Here is an 18,133-nt window from a genome sequence, read left to right as displayed (position 1 = left end):
TTCAAGGTGTCGGTGTGAATTAGAGCTGTCTGTGCCCCATTTATACACTTAACTATTTGAGAAATGTTTGGAAGTTGAATAAAGGATTAAGTGATAATTTTGCAGACGGCTGCCTTTGTGCCTGGGGTGCAGCCTTATCTGCTCCAAAAAGAGCTTCAGCTGTTGATTCTTCCCCTGTATGTTCTGACACAGAAACTCTTCATGTCTAAAACTCCTCCAAGTGAAGCTGCAGCACTTGGGGCAGAGGACAGAATGATGGTGCTAATTTGCTTTCTTCTACGTACCATTTGTTTCAGTAGCTTTATTATACATGTTTTCTATCAAGAGTGTTGTGACAAGGCCCCTAGATCAGAGCTGCAGAATGCTGGGTGCGCATGTTTAACTATGTCCACATCCCACTGAAGTTCACAGAAAGATGAACATTAACTGGACTTTCGGTCAAGCCTTTGCTATGGTTGCACAGGCAAATTGGGATAATTACACTTGTCTTATTAATTGGCTTACCGAATTCTTACAACTTCATTTGCAGATTGTATACCCAAGAATAAAAACAGGCAAAACTAGCCTTCTGCAAACCTAGCCCATACTTGCATAAAGCAGATCAGTTAGTTCTAAGCTGTGCAACACAATGCAGAAAATAAAATTAGCAGGGAAAACCACTGGCTAGTCATTGGAAGAACTACATGGGAATCATGACATTTTACGTTTAGGCAGAGATACATCGTCATCTTCAATGGTGATAAAAAGTGTTTCCTTCCTGGAAATCCAGATCAAAGCTGCATTGTGATAGGCACCGAAAAACTAAATGTCAGACCTGTTGGTGGTCGTGTTGTAGAAGTCAGTGCTTGGAGGGCAGCACCTGAACAGAGACAGAGCCAAGCATCTTTAAAATCCAATTTAGAGAAGATGCTCTCTGTTTAAGTACCACCACAGGAACCTCCTGAGAACACGTGCAGGGTAAGTGGAGAAAAGCAGTAACTGAGGATAACTTTGCTGGCATGCAGTGGTGAGAACATTCAATAGCATGGTGAATTTGGGTAAGTAGAGTTTTGGAGGAGGAGGTGGCGTTGGCCATGGCCAGAGAAATGGTGCAGGCCCTGATGTGAGAGCAACTGTGGTAAGTTCCTGGGGATGTTTTTAAAATTGCCTCCCTTCCTTTCCAGCCAGTAGGTAGTTCTGCTCCTATTTCAGAGTTCTTTTTTTCTAAGCAGTATCTCTGGTGCGCAGCTGTGCTAAACTCCAGGGGAGGAGTTTATCTTACCTTACCTACTGTTGGCATCACACTGACTGTGGCGTAGGAGAAGGCTTGAATGAAAGAAAATGAGTCAGGTGGGAACAACATTCTGCTACTGCTATTTTTGATAGGATTTTGCCTCTCCTGTACGTTACAAAATTCTGTAGAGAAGAAGAAAATACTCGCTGCCTTTGATCTACTCAAAGCAGCACTTAGTGTTGGGGAACACCAGAGCAGAAAGCTGGTAAGAAATAATAATTTAAAACTCCATATTAAGTGTTATGTGGCCATGACAGCCACTTCATGTTATTCCAGGACCTTTGTTTCCAGCCCTGCTGTTGAAAGCCATTCACCTGATCTGTTATTTTCAGTCAATGAATTACTGATGTAGAATTGAGAGCTGCTTAAAATTCTCATCCAGATCCTTCCAAAACAAGTTCTGAGTTTTGTTCTGCTCCACTTTGAGAGAACACATGTACAGGCGTGGGCCCTCTGTGGAAAACATCAGCCCTCTATGCTTTATGCTATCATCTGAATTGCCGAAAGGTGGCTTGGGAAAGGCAGAAACCTTCTGGCTCGCTGAGTGCGTGTGCTGTGGTAGAGCTAGAGTGGCAGGTGGGCTTTTTCAAGCTAATCCTTAGAAAGCAAGGAGATAGAACTGCCGCTTAGATCTTTCTCCTTTTTTCTCACTGAATCAGAAGCTTGGAGTTAATAGACTTGAGATGTGACCACTGCCTGTGCTCAGTAGCTAAGGAAATCATTGACTAATAGCATTCTTAGATTTTAAAAATATACTCTAACTGTGAATGTGTACCATTGAAAATACCACAGTGCTTTCACAACTCTTGAGTACACATACACAGAATTTGGATATAGCACTGTAGTGTCTTTCATAAACTTCATGGGTATCAGTTAGGCTTGCAAATCCAGTTTCTCAAAATGTTTACAAAACTTCTGCTATGGGAATGTTCTAGTTAATGAATAACCGCTCAGCTTGCCCTTTACTAGCATGTGATTTTCCTCTTTGATGTTATGCGTGATCTTGGCTTAATTGGATATAGGTTTAAAGACCTACAAGGGCCTCTCTGAAAAAAGCAGTTCTGCTGATTAAATCTAATGACTGGTCAGAACTGGAATCCTGTACATTTCCCTGCCTTCTGCCAGCTGTGGAGAAGCCAAGCTGCTGCCATTCTGAATCTCAAGGTTTCCTGTTGGGTTTGTTTGTTTGTTTCCCTTCTGGCACACTGTCCCAAGGATAAACCAAACCACAGGTTAGCACTTGTGCATCTGTGCATTTCAGGATTTTGGAGACATTGAGATTTAGGAGGAGAATTTGGGTTTGGATTACATCAGTTATGAGGGCTGTCTTTTATTTCCTTCTCCACAGAGGTTTTTTTGTTTAGTTACTGTAGTGGAAATTTACTTCTAAAAAACAGTATGTGAAATTATCTCTGTGGTTTTGGTTACATTGTAGTCTCCCTAACTAGCACTGTCTTTTCCTTGCTTCTCTGTAAAGGAGATGCTAGTAGTTACCAGGTATAGCTGATAGTGTTCACTGTTGTTTGCCTCTGCCAACCACTAAGGTAACTGTATGTTTGCAGCCACAGTTCTTTACAGCATTGCCTTTGCTTCATAATAGTCAATGTCTTAGTCTTCATAGACTATTCATCTGCAATACCTCTGTAGTAATTCGTTGTGACCTAAGGGGGGATAAAAGCATGAGAAAGGGACAGTGGAAGAAGGTGAGCTTTACAGGGCGATCGATGATCTTGGCTTTTATTCCAGAATGGTGAAAAACCCAACAGGCACCAGAAAGATGATGAATAAGGTAAAATGTGTGACAACATGGTGTGGAGGCAGAGCTGTCATGTTTCTGCCATTTCTGCCACTGGCAACTGAATACTTTTTCCATAACACATCAGCAAGTCTGTAACTTCAAGTCAATATTTATGCAGGCTTATCATGACTGATGCCTTTCATGGCCAAGTGCTGCCTGGTGCAGTGTTCTGCATTTGTTAGGTGAAGGAAATAACTTCCTTTGGAGAAGTTCAGCCTAGACTTTGAAACGAAACCAAGCCTGCCTGAGACGAATTCCAAAGCCAAACAAATTGGAGAACACAGAGTGTAGTAAATGGTGACTTCAGAAGCACTTCAAAGTGTGATGTTGTGATTTTCCATGAGACTTAGGTCTTAACTTTAGGTTATTATATCGTTGTTAGAATTGCCATGCTAGCTATGAGCTTCCCAAAGCCGAGTGTGGAGATCCTCATGCCTGTGAGGTAGATATAGTATTATCACCATTCATACAGATGAGGAACCAAGTCCCTGAGGCTTTATCTGACATGTGAGGATGGTGGGGCATACACCTATGCATCCAGCCATGAAGTATATATGTGGCCAGACTCAATGCAGCTGTGTTCTGAGGATTGTGTAGGATCTGAATCCAGTCTGTCAGATCTGAGATTACTGCTGTGGTTATTCTGTCTCTCTTTCAGGCATTCCGAGCTATGTGTATTTTAAGTGTCCAAGTAAAAGTCCCTTAATTTACCATGTACCTTATTGCAGTCAGTAGTAGAAACAATTCAGTGTTTACATTTAAAGGACCAGAGCCGGGAAATTTTAGGCTCCAATTTGGATTATTTTTTTTTTCTTGACACTGGTTTCCCTTCCATCATATCAGGTTTTATTTTTCCTCATATATATTTTTTTTTAATGTTTTCTTCATTCAGTACCTGTGATTTGCTGCTACAATACAGAACTAAGTTTGTCATATCCATTTGATATATGCCACCTTTTGTATGTGAATCACTCATTACTTTATGTTTGTCTTAAAAAAATACTGTTTGACAGTAGTTACAGACATCTTAATGCTTTATGGTTCCCACCTGTTTTCAATACATTTTGTGTTGTGGTGCATCAGCAATTTATAATAATATAGGAACTTGTTTTGCTCCCACTCTGCATGCTTTGAAAACCAGTTCTAAAATGAAGAAAAAGAAAAAAAAAAAAGGCAGCATCCCCCAAAATGTATTAATAGAAAGTGATGTGTTTTGACTGCAGTGTCACTAGTAATAGGAGTTTCAAAGCAGTCTGGTAGGTTTGAGAACTTACTCTTTCCTCTGCAAATGTAAGCTGCAATATGCACATTACTGATTCAAGAATGTTAGCGTGGAGAGAAGAAAGTATAGCCAAGAGGACAAAGCTTATTCATACTAATTGTACTGTCAGTGGGCATGAGTTGTAATTGGAATGTCTGATCTTATACTGATTAATTTTGTTTAAAAAGAGGCAAAAACTCTTGTGTTTAAAACCAAGAGATCTCATGGGCTCTTGAAGGGAAGTTCAGACTGTATGTTCATAGGACAAACCAGAGCAGGATGGTCAAGTCTTACACCCAGGAAGGAATAACCACAGGGAAACGGCTCTGCGGAAAGGACCTGGGTGCCCTGGGGCACAGTAAGCTGCACACAAGCCAGCAGTGGACCTGGCATCAGGGAAGGTTTGACAACAGCCTGGGCAGTACCAGCAGGAGCAGAGCCAGCAGAGGGAGGGAAGTGATTAACCCCCTCTGTTCAGCATTTTTTAGATCATATTCTAAATATTACGTCCATTAAAAAAAAAAAAAAAAAAGGTGGGGTGGAGATAAAACTGGAGGGAGTTGAGCAAAGGTCCACCAAGATGCTTGGGAGCTAGAGCACACACCCATTGAGGAGAGGCAGAGGAAGTGGGGCTTGTTGAGCCAGGAGAAGGGACAATTCTGAACAGCAGCCTTTTTGTATATTAAGGAGTTTGAATTCCCCAGACTCCCATAATCATGCAGATTCCTTAACTGACTTTCATTGGACCTTCCTCCTTAATTCTGCTACTTTCAGAATGAGAGTCTAGGAAATCTAGAGGGACTTGAGGATTTCCTCTGTGTTGACCAGCAGCAGCTCTTAAGTCAGACAAATACAAGAAACCTGAATTGATGTAATACTCCTGCCATCCCCATAGGCAGTTTGCAGGAGGTTAGGAAGGTATGTAAGAATTAACAAAACATACTTTAACTTCTTTGCCAGTGTGAAAAGGCTGAACTTTGTGGACACCAAATACTCCACACCAGTCAGTATTCTTCTAAGCTTGACTCGCTCTGAAATTCCAAAATTCCTTCTTTAATTGCTAATTGTTGGGTTTGGGGTTTTGTACAACATGAAAAAAAAGTGAGCTAATAAGAGAGTGACCGTGTGATGTTCAGTGCCCTTACCTACTGCTGGTTTTGGCATCCACAGGTGTGGGTACCATGGAAATCACAAAATGTGCTGCTCTGCATCTCGGAATACTTTTTGGATGTCTTAGCTGGACATCAGTTACTCTCTCCAGTTATTTCCTGTGCTACAATAAAAATAATTGCACTTAAATACAAACCCCAGACTTTCAGTATGGGTGACTGACAGCTGCTACCTACTTGCTGTAACAGCCTGGAGCATATGCAAGGCAACTTTCCCCCTTACAACTGAGGTGTGAGTTATCTTTCTTTTTTTGGAGGAAAAATGTACACATTGGAGGTTACCCTGAAGGATGCTTCAACCTGAATGGTACCTTAGCTTGTGGCTACCTGTTCATGTAATTGTAATTAATGGGTGAATGAAGTTTTGGGGCCAAAAGCAAAAGCTGACTAGCTCAACTCTGTACTTTCTTTAGAAAAAGAAAACCAAAACAACTCTGTTCTCCTTGTTGAATATTTTTAAACCAGTAGGAACTTTCGTGTGCTCAGAAGGGCACAATTTGACTTACTGCATTTCCACCCGCCCTGACTTCGTAGTGTACGTAATTGGAAAAGGAGCCTTCCAAGCGTAGGTAGTTATTTGGTCTTTAGTTTCTGATCATGACTGCCTTAGAACTATTCATTGTCTTGCTATATATAGAAACTGAATTGCCTCACTTCAGCCCCAATACTTAACTATTCAACAAATGGTGGTCTCAAGAGAGAGCTTCCATCACAGATGACATGCCTGAACATCACTGTGATGCTGACTGTGATGGCTGGCTCTGCAGTTTGAAAGGCAAAGGCAAAATCAGTTATGAAGAGTGGCTGTCTTTCCAGTGGTAGTGATGATATCCTCAGATCAGGGTTGAAGTTAATTCTGTCAAAAAACCCTCCATGTTCTTCTGAGGTTAAGTACGAGTGTAGGTTTCCTGCAGTTTGTCTGCCATATTTCACCTTTCGTGTCGGGATCTTTTTTCATAGACGAAATTTATTGTTGCTAAAGCAGACAGTGATGATGTAATTGGTAATACATTATAGGAATGGTCTTTGTTTATGTGGGAAAACTTAATTAATAATTTGGTTGGGTGGGAACGAAATCCTAAGTTATATTTATATATCTTTTGCCCTCCATGTGTAAAGGTAATGTTGATATGCCATTGAAACTGATACAGGAACCACTTAATTTTTTTATAGTTAATTAGGCATGAACAAAAGAAGATGGAGATGTGTGTGTCACTTTAAAATCAGAAGTTTTGTGATGGAAAATCCTATTTGTATTATTTCTATGTTTTCTGTGCTTATGGTCTGAAAAATCACACACAGTATTTTATTTTAAATAATGTTTTTGCGCATTGTTGTAAAATATGTCAGCATTGTATTTCTATGAGAGTATCAAAGGTGAAACTGAGCGCTTTATTCTTAAGAAAGGAGTAGGTTAATTGTCAGTGCATTTAAATGACTTGTGAATTGCGTGGGTTCTAATAGAAGACACAGGCTCCTCAAATGTTTTTGTGAATCTCAACCGAGTCACATCTCTCTTTCATGCAGGTATTTTTGGCCAGAAGCTGGAAGATACTGTCCGATATGAAAAGCGATATGGGAACCGCCTGGCTCCTATGTTGGTGGAACAGTGTGTGGATTTTATTCGACAGCGGGGGCTAAAGGAAGAAGGCCTTTTCCGACTGCCTGGGCAGGCTAATCTTGTCAAGGAGTTACAGGATGCATTTGACTGTGGAGAGAAGCCTTCTTTTGACAGGTAAAATCCTCCAGCTGTCCCCCACTCCCTGAAGCCTAGACAGGACATGATCTGGTGTACTGGCTGACCCATGGTACAGATCTGCTGTACTGGCTGACCCACGGTGCTGTAAAACACGTGGCAGCAACAGACAGAATGACATGTTTTTGTAGGTTTTTCTATATGTTTCCTGTTATCACTCTGAAATGTCTACCTTTTTTTCTGTCTTCAGTGTCTGATTTCAAAGTGTTTCGGGAGAATTTCCATTTGTGAAAAGCTGGTTAGGAAAAGTATCGCCAATGATTTGGCTTAATCAAAAATGCCTGAATTACCTTGATCTTAGTGTCATTTGAAATACAGTGCTGATGCTGGCATTTAGTCAGTTCCACAAAGGAAGAATTTCTCTTATCACCAATTTCAATATGTTCTGTGGCCTATAAAACTGACTGGAAGGGAAGTCTATTTTTATGTATTCCTTTATAATTTGGGGCCTTTGGTCTTAAAATAAAAGTCACTGTGACCATAATAACAAACCTACATGGTCTTTGAGGGTCACGGTCCAGGTCCAATTTGTATTCCAATATTTATAGTTTTGTAAAGCTAATGAGAATTTTCTGGGCCAAGGAAGAACCCAGTCCTGTTCACACAGCTGTGTATGACTTCAGTCTTTTGCAAGATGAATTTTTTGTGCTAGTTCAGCTCTCCTCCTATAAGCATCCATAGCAGTAGTCCACATACTCAGAGTGTGCAATCAGAGGAAACAGAACCAGTGGATTAAGAATGCCACGTAGCCTTTTTAACTCTGATCAGAATTAATATGGTAGTAAAACTCCACTTCAAGAGACTGTTAAACAGTGGTTGTCCTCAGTGTGTGCCCTAAGTGACATCCATAACACACCTCCAAAATGGAATCAGGATACTTCACTCCAGTTGAGGGTCTAATGTGAATTAGGAGGAAGAGGCAGGTTACATTTATTTTGTGTGACCTTTGACTGATAGCAATGGAAGTAACAGGAAGGAAAGCATAGCTTGATCTTTTAGTGCAAAAATATGCCATGATATGAACCTGATTGCTGGAAATGATTTACCTCCCTCCCTTCCCTATTCCTACGAAGTGAGCAAATTTGTTACGCATTGAAGTATGTGTATCACAGATGCACAGAAGGCAGACATCTGTAATGTTGTTTTATCTCCAACAGTTTCCTCAGTCCTGACCCTCACTTTAAGAAATGTCAGGAATTTATAATGCACTGGAAAAGAAAAGTGAATTGTCTTCTATGAGGTTTATTAGTTTCTCATTGGAAGGTGAGAGTTAGGATAATTGACCAGAAAATAGCTTTAAGGAGCCAGAGGACTGTGGGAAGTGACACCATTAGCTGATAAATGCTTATAGCATACTCACTGAATGTTCAAATACTGCGTAACTTATTTAAAAATGGTAAAGAAGCATCCATTGGATATGTTTTCTTTACTTGGACATTAAGACGAATACTACTGGTCGTGTCTGTGGCACAACCTCTACCAGAGATACAGGTATGTGAATGGCAGAAACAAAAGGTTCTTTTTTCTGTGCCTGTAAGCCAAGTAATTGTGGAGGAAATGTTTAAGAAAACAAGTCACCCCCAAACTCCAGGAAGATGATGTACTGAACACCCCACTGATGGGTACAGCTTGAAAGAGGTGCCCAAGTTCTATCTACTCAAAACAAATGAGACCAGGGCTCAGCTGCGTAATTATTTTATTTTTTTGCAAGGTTATCTAGCAACATCTGTAGTACACAATAATGAGCCCCAGGAACAGGCATGCTAGCTGAGCTTTAGCAGATGAAATGGAGAAGAGATTTTTACATGCTACTGCTGTGAAGAAGGCACATAATCTCTACTATAGCAATTAGAAACATCAGCAGGAGTTGCCTATAAATCGCTGGTCCTGCAGTTCTGCTTCTGAAGCAGAGAATTTATAGAACACTGACCTTGTATGTCTGCGTGTCTCATTGTGAAGGGTACTTTTTCCATTTACTTTTTCACATTTGAGTTTGGAGAGGTGTGACTGAGGTGTAGCAATGGTCTAGAAGTCAAGCAGACATAAATTCTGTTCTGATCTCTGCTATTGTTTCCATTGGGCATCTACTTTTTTCCTCCAACCTTTTGTTCCATTTGTAAACTTTCGAGGTGAAGTTCATTTCACAGTGTTTATAGAGTGCCTATGTGATTACCTTGTTTTGGGGTAACTTTTCATTTTGCTCAACAGCAGCATGGTCTCCAGGTTTGATGCAACCTGTTTAGCAAGTTGAGCTCTTGGAAAGTGGCTAGAATATGAAAAGTTGCTGTAGAGAAAAGAAAAAAATAGATGTTAGGGGTCTATGCTTACTTTCTGTCATGAACCTCCAGATCCACTGTGTTTAATCTGTAATTATATGTTACTATTAGTCAAAAGTCCAGTAGTGCAAAATCTACCTAGGTTCTGTTTCTTCATTTACATTTTGCCTGCTCTTACACATCAATAATAATAAAGATTTTTGCAGTTAGAGCTGAGCTGATGGTTTTGTTGATGAGGCACAAAACACAGTGGAATCCAGGTCATGTTTCCATAGTGGTGCTGGGTCACTGGCTCTTTACTGGGAGAAAGACTAGCTACTGTCATCAGTGTTGGAACTAATACAAAGAGCTGATGTTTGAGGAGTTTGCCATTTTTCATCATACTGACATTTTTTCTGTGTATAAGTGCACCTAAGTCAAAGACTTTAGAACAAGTGAAGATGCTTTGAAATGTGTGTGTAGGTTTGTGTATGTTTGTATGAGAAATTATTATTATTAACTAATCCTTCTTCTCTTTATGCTTTCTTAGCTAATTCAGTAAAATATGTAACTTGTAGAATTAAAAGCAAAAACAGAGGTAAGATCATACAGCCATGATTAGTATTCCTTTAAAATGTCATCTCTGTTTTAAGACAGTTGTACCATCTTAAAACACCTTACAGCTGTTGGGAGATGATGTTCAAAGGCACAGATCTGCTCTTTTGCCCAAAGTTCAGCAGCTGTCCACGGTTCTCTGGAGACCCTGCCCTCCTTCCCTTTTGCGTTCCTATCTGCACCCCTTTGGCAAAGAAGACCACAGAACAAATGCAAGCACAAGAAATGTGGCGCATTTGAAAGAAGTAGTAAAATAGCTTTGCTCAAAAGAAAATGCAGCCATGTTTTGAAACATAAAACATGTTTTAAAAATGGTAGCTCTCACATGAGTTAGCAGCTGGATGTTCCGATACTGAAGTCAGTTATAAAAACACAGAGTGAATCCAAGACAAGTCAGAGAGTGGCAAAAACCTTCATGTATTAATTTGATCTTGATCTTACAGTTGGATAAGATGTTGCTGAAGAATTGTGAGCTATGTGTATGAGAATGGAATCAGTATTTGAAATTTCTCATACTCACAGAATGAGAAAACCCAGTACCTGATCTTAAACACCCAACACCCCAGCCCTCTTAGTATGAAAACTGGAACATCAGCATTTCTCGCAGTCTTGGAAAGGGGAGGTACAGCTGCTACAACTGAAAACTGCTGAGGCCTTTTGTGTGATGAAAAAAAAAAAAAACCCAACTGAAAATTCTATGTCAGTTTAAAACCAAAAATCAATAAATACCTCACTCCCTCTGTATGTATCTGCACATATTGTGAAATCTGCTTTAAGGAGCTAACAGTGCAATTAGGCAATCACTCATGCTTGCTACTATTTGAAATATCCTTGGTATTTCCAGTACAGCTTCACCTCTGTGTAAAATTGTCCCCTCCGGGGAATCCATTTTGCCTGCCCTTTGGGTGTTTGCTTCTTTCTGCTTGTGTGGCTTACATTTTAAATTTAAAGTCCCTCAACTCTGTTACAAATCATACATTGTATCATGTAATGACACAAACTGGATTATGACTGTTTGTTCTGTAAAATTAGCATAGCGAATATGGCACTGCATAAGGAAAAGAACATAAGGGTTTGTTCTACAATTTTTACCTCAAAGGGGTACAAAATTGGATTTCTCTTTTTATATTACCTCTTTCCATCTACTGTTCATCACAATTACTACCAGATGACATGAGAGTTAAGATTGCTCAGGGAGAAAAAATATTTGAAATGTTACTGAAACAAATATTAATACTTTATGTGACTGATGTATGTGGCTTGGATTTTCATAACTACTATCGCTGATGTATAGTCCAGTAGTTCAGAAGAGTTTAAAGTTGCATAGGTCACCTGCCTGCATTTGTGTATGTGCACAAGAGAGAAGGAAAGCACATAAATGCGTATTTAGCAAAACAAAATCTCTATTACATTCTCTCATGGGTTCTCATACTTTATTTAAAGAAGAATGCAGCACATTATAGGACAATATTACTTAGCATGCAGCTGAGAAAATGGTATGTAAGCGGCAGTATGTGATAGCTGTCAAATGCTAACTATTACTTAGCAGAGCTAGATAATCCAGAATGTAGAACTGGTATGTTCCTGTGCATTTAATCACTGGGATTGTTGAAGCAAAATAAGACAATGATGAGGATGGTACTAATGTAGTGTCCTTAAGGTGAGAAGGAGTACATGCACAATTCTTACTCTGCTCCAGAGACAAAGAATGTTTTAAAATTTTGGTGAATGCAAGAAATTGGACCTGTCTCAGTGGGGCTGCAGCCTGCACTGGCACTGTACAGACTGCAACTAGACATTGCCTTGGAAATCACTGGTTATGAAAATTGTTCTTTTATTTTCCAAATACAAGCCTGTACATAAGAATTTTTTTTAGAAGCAGATAGTTCCTCACAAGGAAGGGCCTTTATTTCCCTCCTAGTGGGAAAGTGCAGTAATCCCTAAACAAAACATTTTTATGTGAAATGAAGTCTCCACTAGAAAGTTGGTTCCTGCCAAACTCAAATGGCCTTAGGCCTATGAAGATTCCTGTTCACTTCTGCCTGTTCCAGGCTTCCTTCCCTGATCCTCACATCAGATATGCCTCTGGAGCCAATTCCACATCCTTTCTCATTCTAGCTCTCTTTCTAACCTAGTGTAGGAATTAAGTACACTTTAGGAGACGCATTCCTAGTGTGATGCAAGCATCACTAAATCAGTTTAATTGGTGTCCTGCTGTAGGAGAGTGTGTTTTTAGTTATTGGCAGTGAATGAACATTTGTAGTTGCTTCGCATGAATTTCAGTTTCAGAAATGGAGTTGGTGTCACTTGCCAGTGACAAATGACTTCTTAGATGGCCATGGTCACCTTTAAGAAAGGATGACATTTTGTTACTGTGTGGAAAGTCTGAGAGTGTGGTTTTTAAAGCATCCTTACTTAGGGTTGCAAGACTTGTGGCTTTCTCTTCCAGTAAACAAGAACAGGTAGTTTATTTGTGGTGTTTTTTCACGTTTTATATATGCTTGCAATCCCTGCAAAATCTTGCAGAAACTTAACAGACTTTCTGAACAACCTATCAAATGATAAAATTCATATTCACTGGAGCTGGTTGATTTATTTTTTTTTCCCTGATGGGAATCCATTTGTTTCTTAGGCCTCTGCCCACATTACCTGAAAGCACTTGTGTCTCTCTTTAAGGAACTGTATTTTAATGTCCCTCCATAGAGTTTGTCTTTTCATTTGTCTGTCCTAAATTGTTGTCTTCATTGCTGCTTTTAAAGCAGCACTCTGTAACCTGAATGAATTAGCTGCTCTTAAAATTACTGAAGTGGATGTCTAACTTGGAAACATGAGTCTGTCAGTCTTCAGTATTCCTTGTGGCACTTACTCTCCTGAATGGGTCCCTGCAAGGTAGCATGGATTTTAAAAATCATGAGCACAAGCACAAAGGAGCAGACTACGTGTTTGGGGTTTTTTCTATGTCTGAACAGAAAAACAAGAACTGAGATCAGCGTTAAAAAGTAGAGGCAGGCTCTTGCAACAGCAAGGGGAGGAGGACAGACAGCTCAGGGCTTAAAATGGTAAATGCTTTTGTATATGTTTCACAAGCTGTAGGCAAAATTTTAGCTGGTACTTACATTAGGCGTGGTACTGCTTGTACTAGATACGTGTTATGTAGGAAAATGATATAGAGAGTAATGCTTTGAAGATACCTGCACAGGGGAACAAAAATCACATAGGACATTCAACCAGTTATGCTATGCATTTGACCTCACCTTTGAATTTCTGGACCAAAGCCCAACTCCCAAAATCAGTCGAACCACTCCCGATTCACCATAACATTACTGAACACAGGCTTTGCCCTCCTAGTGTCTGGGTACTGGCTTCTCAGCGGTAACAGTGCTTTGATTCTCCTATACGTAGTTATGCACATTTGTAATATACCCTTGATGTTGCTTACTCAGTGTTTCATCACTGTTTTTTACCATGGGCTCTAGCATCTCACTTAAGCAGTGTGCATACTGGCAGCAGTTACACACTGGGCAGCCAGTTAGGAACTCGTCTTCCCATGTCAGGAAAACATCTATACTCGTCTGAGAGGTGTTCTACAGACTTGAATGCAGCTAAACAGGGACACCGTCAGCAAATGTGGTGGGTACAGGATATGTTGGTGAGGGAGACTCTGTTTCCAGGATTGTGATCTGTGATACATCTGAAATGATGGAGCTGTAATTCTAGTAATTCTGGGAGGTATTGATACACAAACTGAACTGTGCTGTTGTTGTTTGTTTTATTACCAGAACTCCTAAATTGAATTATAGCCTCACAGCTTGTTGTTCCCTACTGTTTGTTCTTCATGCAGACTGTTTATGTGTCATCATGATCTAGAGCTATTCTTGGCACAGCATTAATCTTTTTGTAATGTGACCTTGCCCTGTTAATATTTCCTCTCTGAGAGTTTATGAGGAGCTTGTTGGCTTTGTGCTCTGAAGCACTGACTCCAAGCTCTCTGAACATGCTGTCTGCTTGTCCAAGTGTGAGGGTTATGCGTGGATTTCTGGTGACCTGCTGGGCTTCAGTAACTTTTGTTTATGGTAGAGGGGGTGAAAAACTCCAGGCAGTTTAATCAGTCTGACAGCCACTTGCATAGTGTCTGTGGTATCACAAAGGAAAGTGCTGTCAAAACAGCAATGCCGTTGTGAGGGATATTAATGACAAAGTTCAGATGAATGGGGCTTTGAATATGTGTAGTCTGATGACTAAGGAGAGGCTGTGGTGCATTTGCATTTGTAATGCCTTTGCTTGGACAGTGGTGAAGTGGGGGATGCTCCTTTGGAAACATATCAATAGTAAAGCAGTATTAATGTTTTAGTGAGGTAAGTAATCTTTCTCAGACTTTCCAGCATGACATGCTGAAAGAGACTGTTTCTCAGCTTGCTGTTGCTTTTTGTGTTGCATTCCATTTTCTGCTTCGTGCTTTGTCACTCCTATTTCAAGCTTGTAATTGTGCACTTGGAGAAAGTCTGCCTCAATTAATGAGGGTCGTTCCAATTTAGATAACAGAGGATTTTCAGCTGGAATTGACACACTCTATTTCAATACTTGTTAATGAATACTTTTAATCATGTTAATTATGCATGTGTAATCATGGAACACTTTGATATTACACTGTCAGATAGCAAAAGAAATACCAAGTTAGGTATAATCATTAAGTTTCTGTAGCTGTAATGGTCCTAGAAGATAAGCAAGGCCAGGTTTGAAGGGAGAAACACTGCCTTGTCTTAAACTGATCTGCTGTAGCTGGAAAAAGTCCAGGAGGAAAAGGTCTTCTACAGGCCCTGGAAAGATCCACCTCTTGCAAACTACACAAATGGCCTCAAGGCAGATACATAAATGTTGTTGGTTGACTTAGACTGTGGGTAGAACGCTGCAGACTGGAAAGGGAAATATGCTCCCGATCCTCAAGAGAGCTTGCAGTTCAGCACTGCTTTGAAACTCACAGCTGTCCTCTGTGGCTGAAATGCACTTAATGGTATTTGTGGATTGAAACACCTAAATACAGATGGATTAAAACTGAGTCTGCCATTTTTAAGTTTTCCTCTGTATTTTAAAACAAAAGGCAAAAAAAAATAATACTAGACTGCAAGGTCTAAACAGATCTCATTATATGAAACACTCTTTTAGTTACATTATTATAAAAATATTGACATTTTTATACCAGTATTTACATTGAATGAAGAAAGTTTCTAGCTTTTGTGTAACTCTTGCCAAACAGAAGTAAAAAATCCAATTCTTAAAAGAGCTTTGCAGGCAGTATGTGTGTGTGTGTATATATGTTTTCTTATGCTGTCAAAATCTTTATGGTAGTTTCTGTATAGATAGATTAAGTCCTAAGCAGTGTTCTAGTACAGTTTAAGAAAAAAAAAAAAGTAACAAAACAAATTTTCCAAAAACTTATTTTGCAATCCCACCATCTTGTGGCAGTCTGCAGTATTGCCTTCGCATTTGGTCAGCAGAAGCAAATAAAAAAAAAAAAAAAATTAAAAAAACTGCAAATGTGTCCCCATCTACTAATTGGGACCTGGGCTTTATAACCCCAGCTCAGAAAGCACCTTTCTGTAGACTTGTATACAGCATGTATTTCAGGAGGTTAGTTTTCGAACACAAGACTTCTTACTGTTCCCTCGCTCCTTGGCATCCTGCCTTACCATTTCTTTCTCAGTTCTTCCTTGGTACAGCCACAGTTTTTAGCACTCAACTAACCCGTCACAGTGACAGTCTATCAGTACTTCACACTGAAAGGAGGAAGTTTATATATTGCATCACTTTTCAGGGCTTTTGTCCTCTTCTTCAGCCTTTTTATCCCCCATTTGCTGTGCCCTCAAGGAGCAAGTATTCCACTTCACACCAAGGGACTAGTGTAAAATAAAATTATTCTTACGTATTGCACGAAGCATGATCCTGGCAGTACAAAGAAGGGAAGATAACTGCTTAATCCCCTAACTGGGAGACCTGTGTGCTATATTTTAATTGTTCTTCAGTAATTTCTCTCACTCAACCTGTTTGAATCTTGTATTGTGGGAAGGCCTCTCTAGTTTTGTGCAAATAGTTTCTGGAAAGATGTGGTTCAGTTCTTCAGCAAGGTATGGGAATTCTCCTTTTTAAAATAATAAAAATAGTAATAATAAAGTCTTCAGAAAGACCATCAATGCTGAGCAACCAGAGTTAGATTGTCTGTAGACGAATAGAATAGAATCATTAAGTTTGGAAAAGACCTTTAAGATCATCAAGTCCAACCGTCAACCCAACACCACCATGCCCACTAAACCATGTCCTGAAGTGCCACGTCTACACATTTTTTTAACACCTCCAGGGATGGTGACTCCACCACTTCCCTAGACAGCCTGTTTCAATGTCTGACAACCCTCTCAGTAAAGAATTTTTTCCTAATATCCAATCTAAACCTCCCTCGCCGCAACTTGAGGACATTTCCTCTTGTCCTATCACTGATTACTTGGGAGAAGAGACCAGCACCCACCTCACTACAACCCCCCTTCAGGTAGTTGTAGAGAGCGATAAGGTCTCCCCTCAGCCTCCTCTTCTCTAGGCTAAACAGCCCCAGCTCCCTCAGCCGCTCCTCAGAAGACTTGTGCTCCAGGCCCCTCACCAGCTTGGTTGCCCTTCTCTGGACACGCTCCAGCACCTCCATGTCTTTCCTGTAGTGAGGGGCCCAAAACTGAACACAGGACTCGAGGTACGGCCTCACCAGCGATGAGTACAGGGGGACGATCACCTCCCTGCTCCTGCTGGCCACGCTAAGGGAGCCTGTGCTTCCTTTCATGCTGCAATGTAGGGCACTGTCCTAAGGCTGCCAGTTCACATCTGCTCTCTGTGGCTGCTGCTGTCCTTCAGAGTCTGACTAGCAAAAGTCTTTCTCTCTGTATTTGCTTTTTGTTTTCCTGGTGCACCGACAACTTAGAAAACTAGAGAGATCTCTCTAAAATTTGCTTCTTGGATAAGGCTGAATAGTGGCAACTGCCTGGGCATGGCATGCCATGGTTGTGCTCTAAAAACTAGTACCAATGGCAACAAGACGTGTAAGCAACTACCTGAGAGATTATTGGGGTGTGGGTTTTAAGCCCTCGGGTTGTACAATCTGTAGAGTTTTGTTAGCCAGGATGTCAAGAGCAGCTTCAGTTCGCTTAGTTTGCATCTAGATCGGGGATAGGTCGAAGGCAAAGCTAGAAGCCATATCTGAGCTAGCATTTGAAATCTTATAAAATAGTACAAGTGTATCTAGTTTTATGTATAGTACTGTTCCTCACATATGTTATATATGCGTCTGAGGAGCAGGGTGGTGTAACACAGGATTCCCATTTTGGACCCAAGCCAGTCTACAAGTAGAGGGTTGCAATCAAGGGATTAGAATTTGAACCTTCCTTTAAAATGTGGATTTGCATTAGTGTTTTCTCTAGAAAACGCTTTTTGGAATTTTGGCTGGGAATTATTCATGACTGAAATGGGAATGTTTTCTGGGAATCTGTTTTGAGGAGGGTGGGGTTGGCTATCATTTAAATACATACAGTGCTTTATCATTTCTATTCTTCTGTTTTGACTTGGATTGCTCATACCATACCACATTAATCTAAGGTTGTTCCCATCATTCTTGTTAAGATTTAACTTAGTAAAAAAGCCATTTTTGTTTGAACAGATCATTCCAAAATAATGGTTAATGTACCTCTAGTAAAGCTTAAGCGCATCAAATACCAGTGGTTCCCTTTGAGAGATTTTGAGTTTAAAAAATGTTCCAAGTGTAAAGTCTTCAAAGAAAAAGAAAATACACAATAATGCATATTGTAGAAATGTCTGTGCATTTTCTGTTTCTTATGAAAGAAATTAGCATAATTTCTGTTTTCTTGATTTTTCAGAAGTCATAGGAAAAGATACCAGCTTGCAGTACAACTCTGTCTGAACCAGGGAAAGCATGTAGAACATTCCAGTAAGGGATATATTGAATAAATGCCTGA

At 40.1% G+C, this 18,133-nt stretch overlaps 1 protein-coding gene across 12 annotated transcripts in view; it reads left to right on the top strand.

Annotated features, from left to right (window-relative positions):
* The window catches only part of ARHGAP24 (Rho GTPase activating protein 24), a 231,447-nt gene that overhangs the window by 197,361 nt on the left and 15,953 nt on the right, over nt 1–18,133 (top strand). For all 12 annotated transcript variants that reach the window (XM_049815253.1, XM_049815244.1, XM_049815242.1 and 9 more), the window contains one exon: nt 7,029–7,236. In XM_049815253.1, the coding sequence (XP_049671210.1) occupies nt 7,029–7,236 (208 nt within the window). The remainder of the gene's footprint in view (nt 1–7,028; nt 7,237–18,133) is intronic.

Source organism: Accipiter gentilis, chromosome 12, assembly GCF_929443795.1.
Source record: "Accipiter gentilis chromosome 12, bAccGen1.1, whole genome shotgun sequence".
NCBI classification, from domain to species: Eukaryota; Metazoa; Chordata; class Aves; order Accipitriformes; family Accipitridae; genus Astur; species Astur gentilis.
The sequence above is the reverse complement of the archived record's forward strand: the minus strand, read 5'-3'. Positions and strand labels throughout refer to the sequence as shown.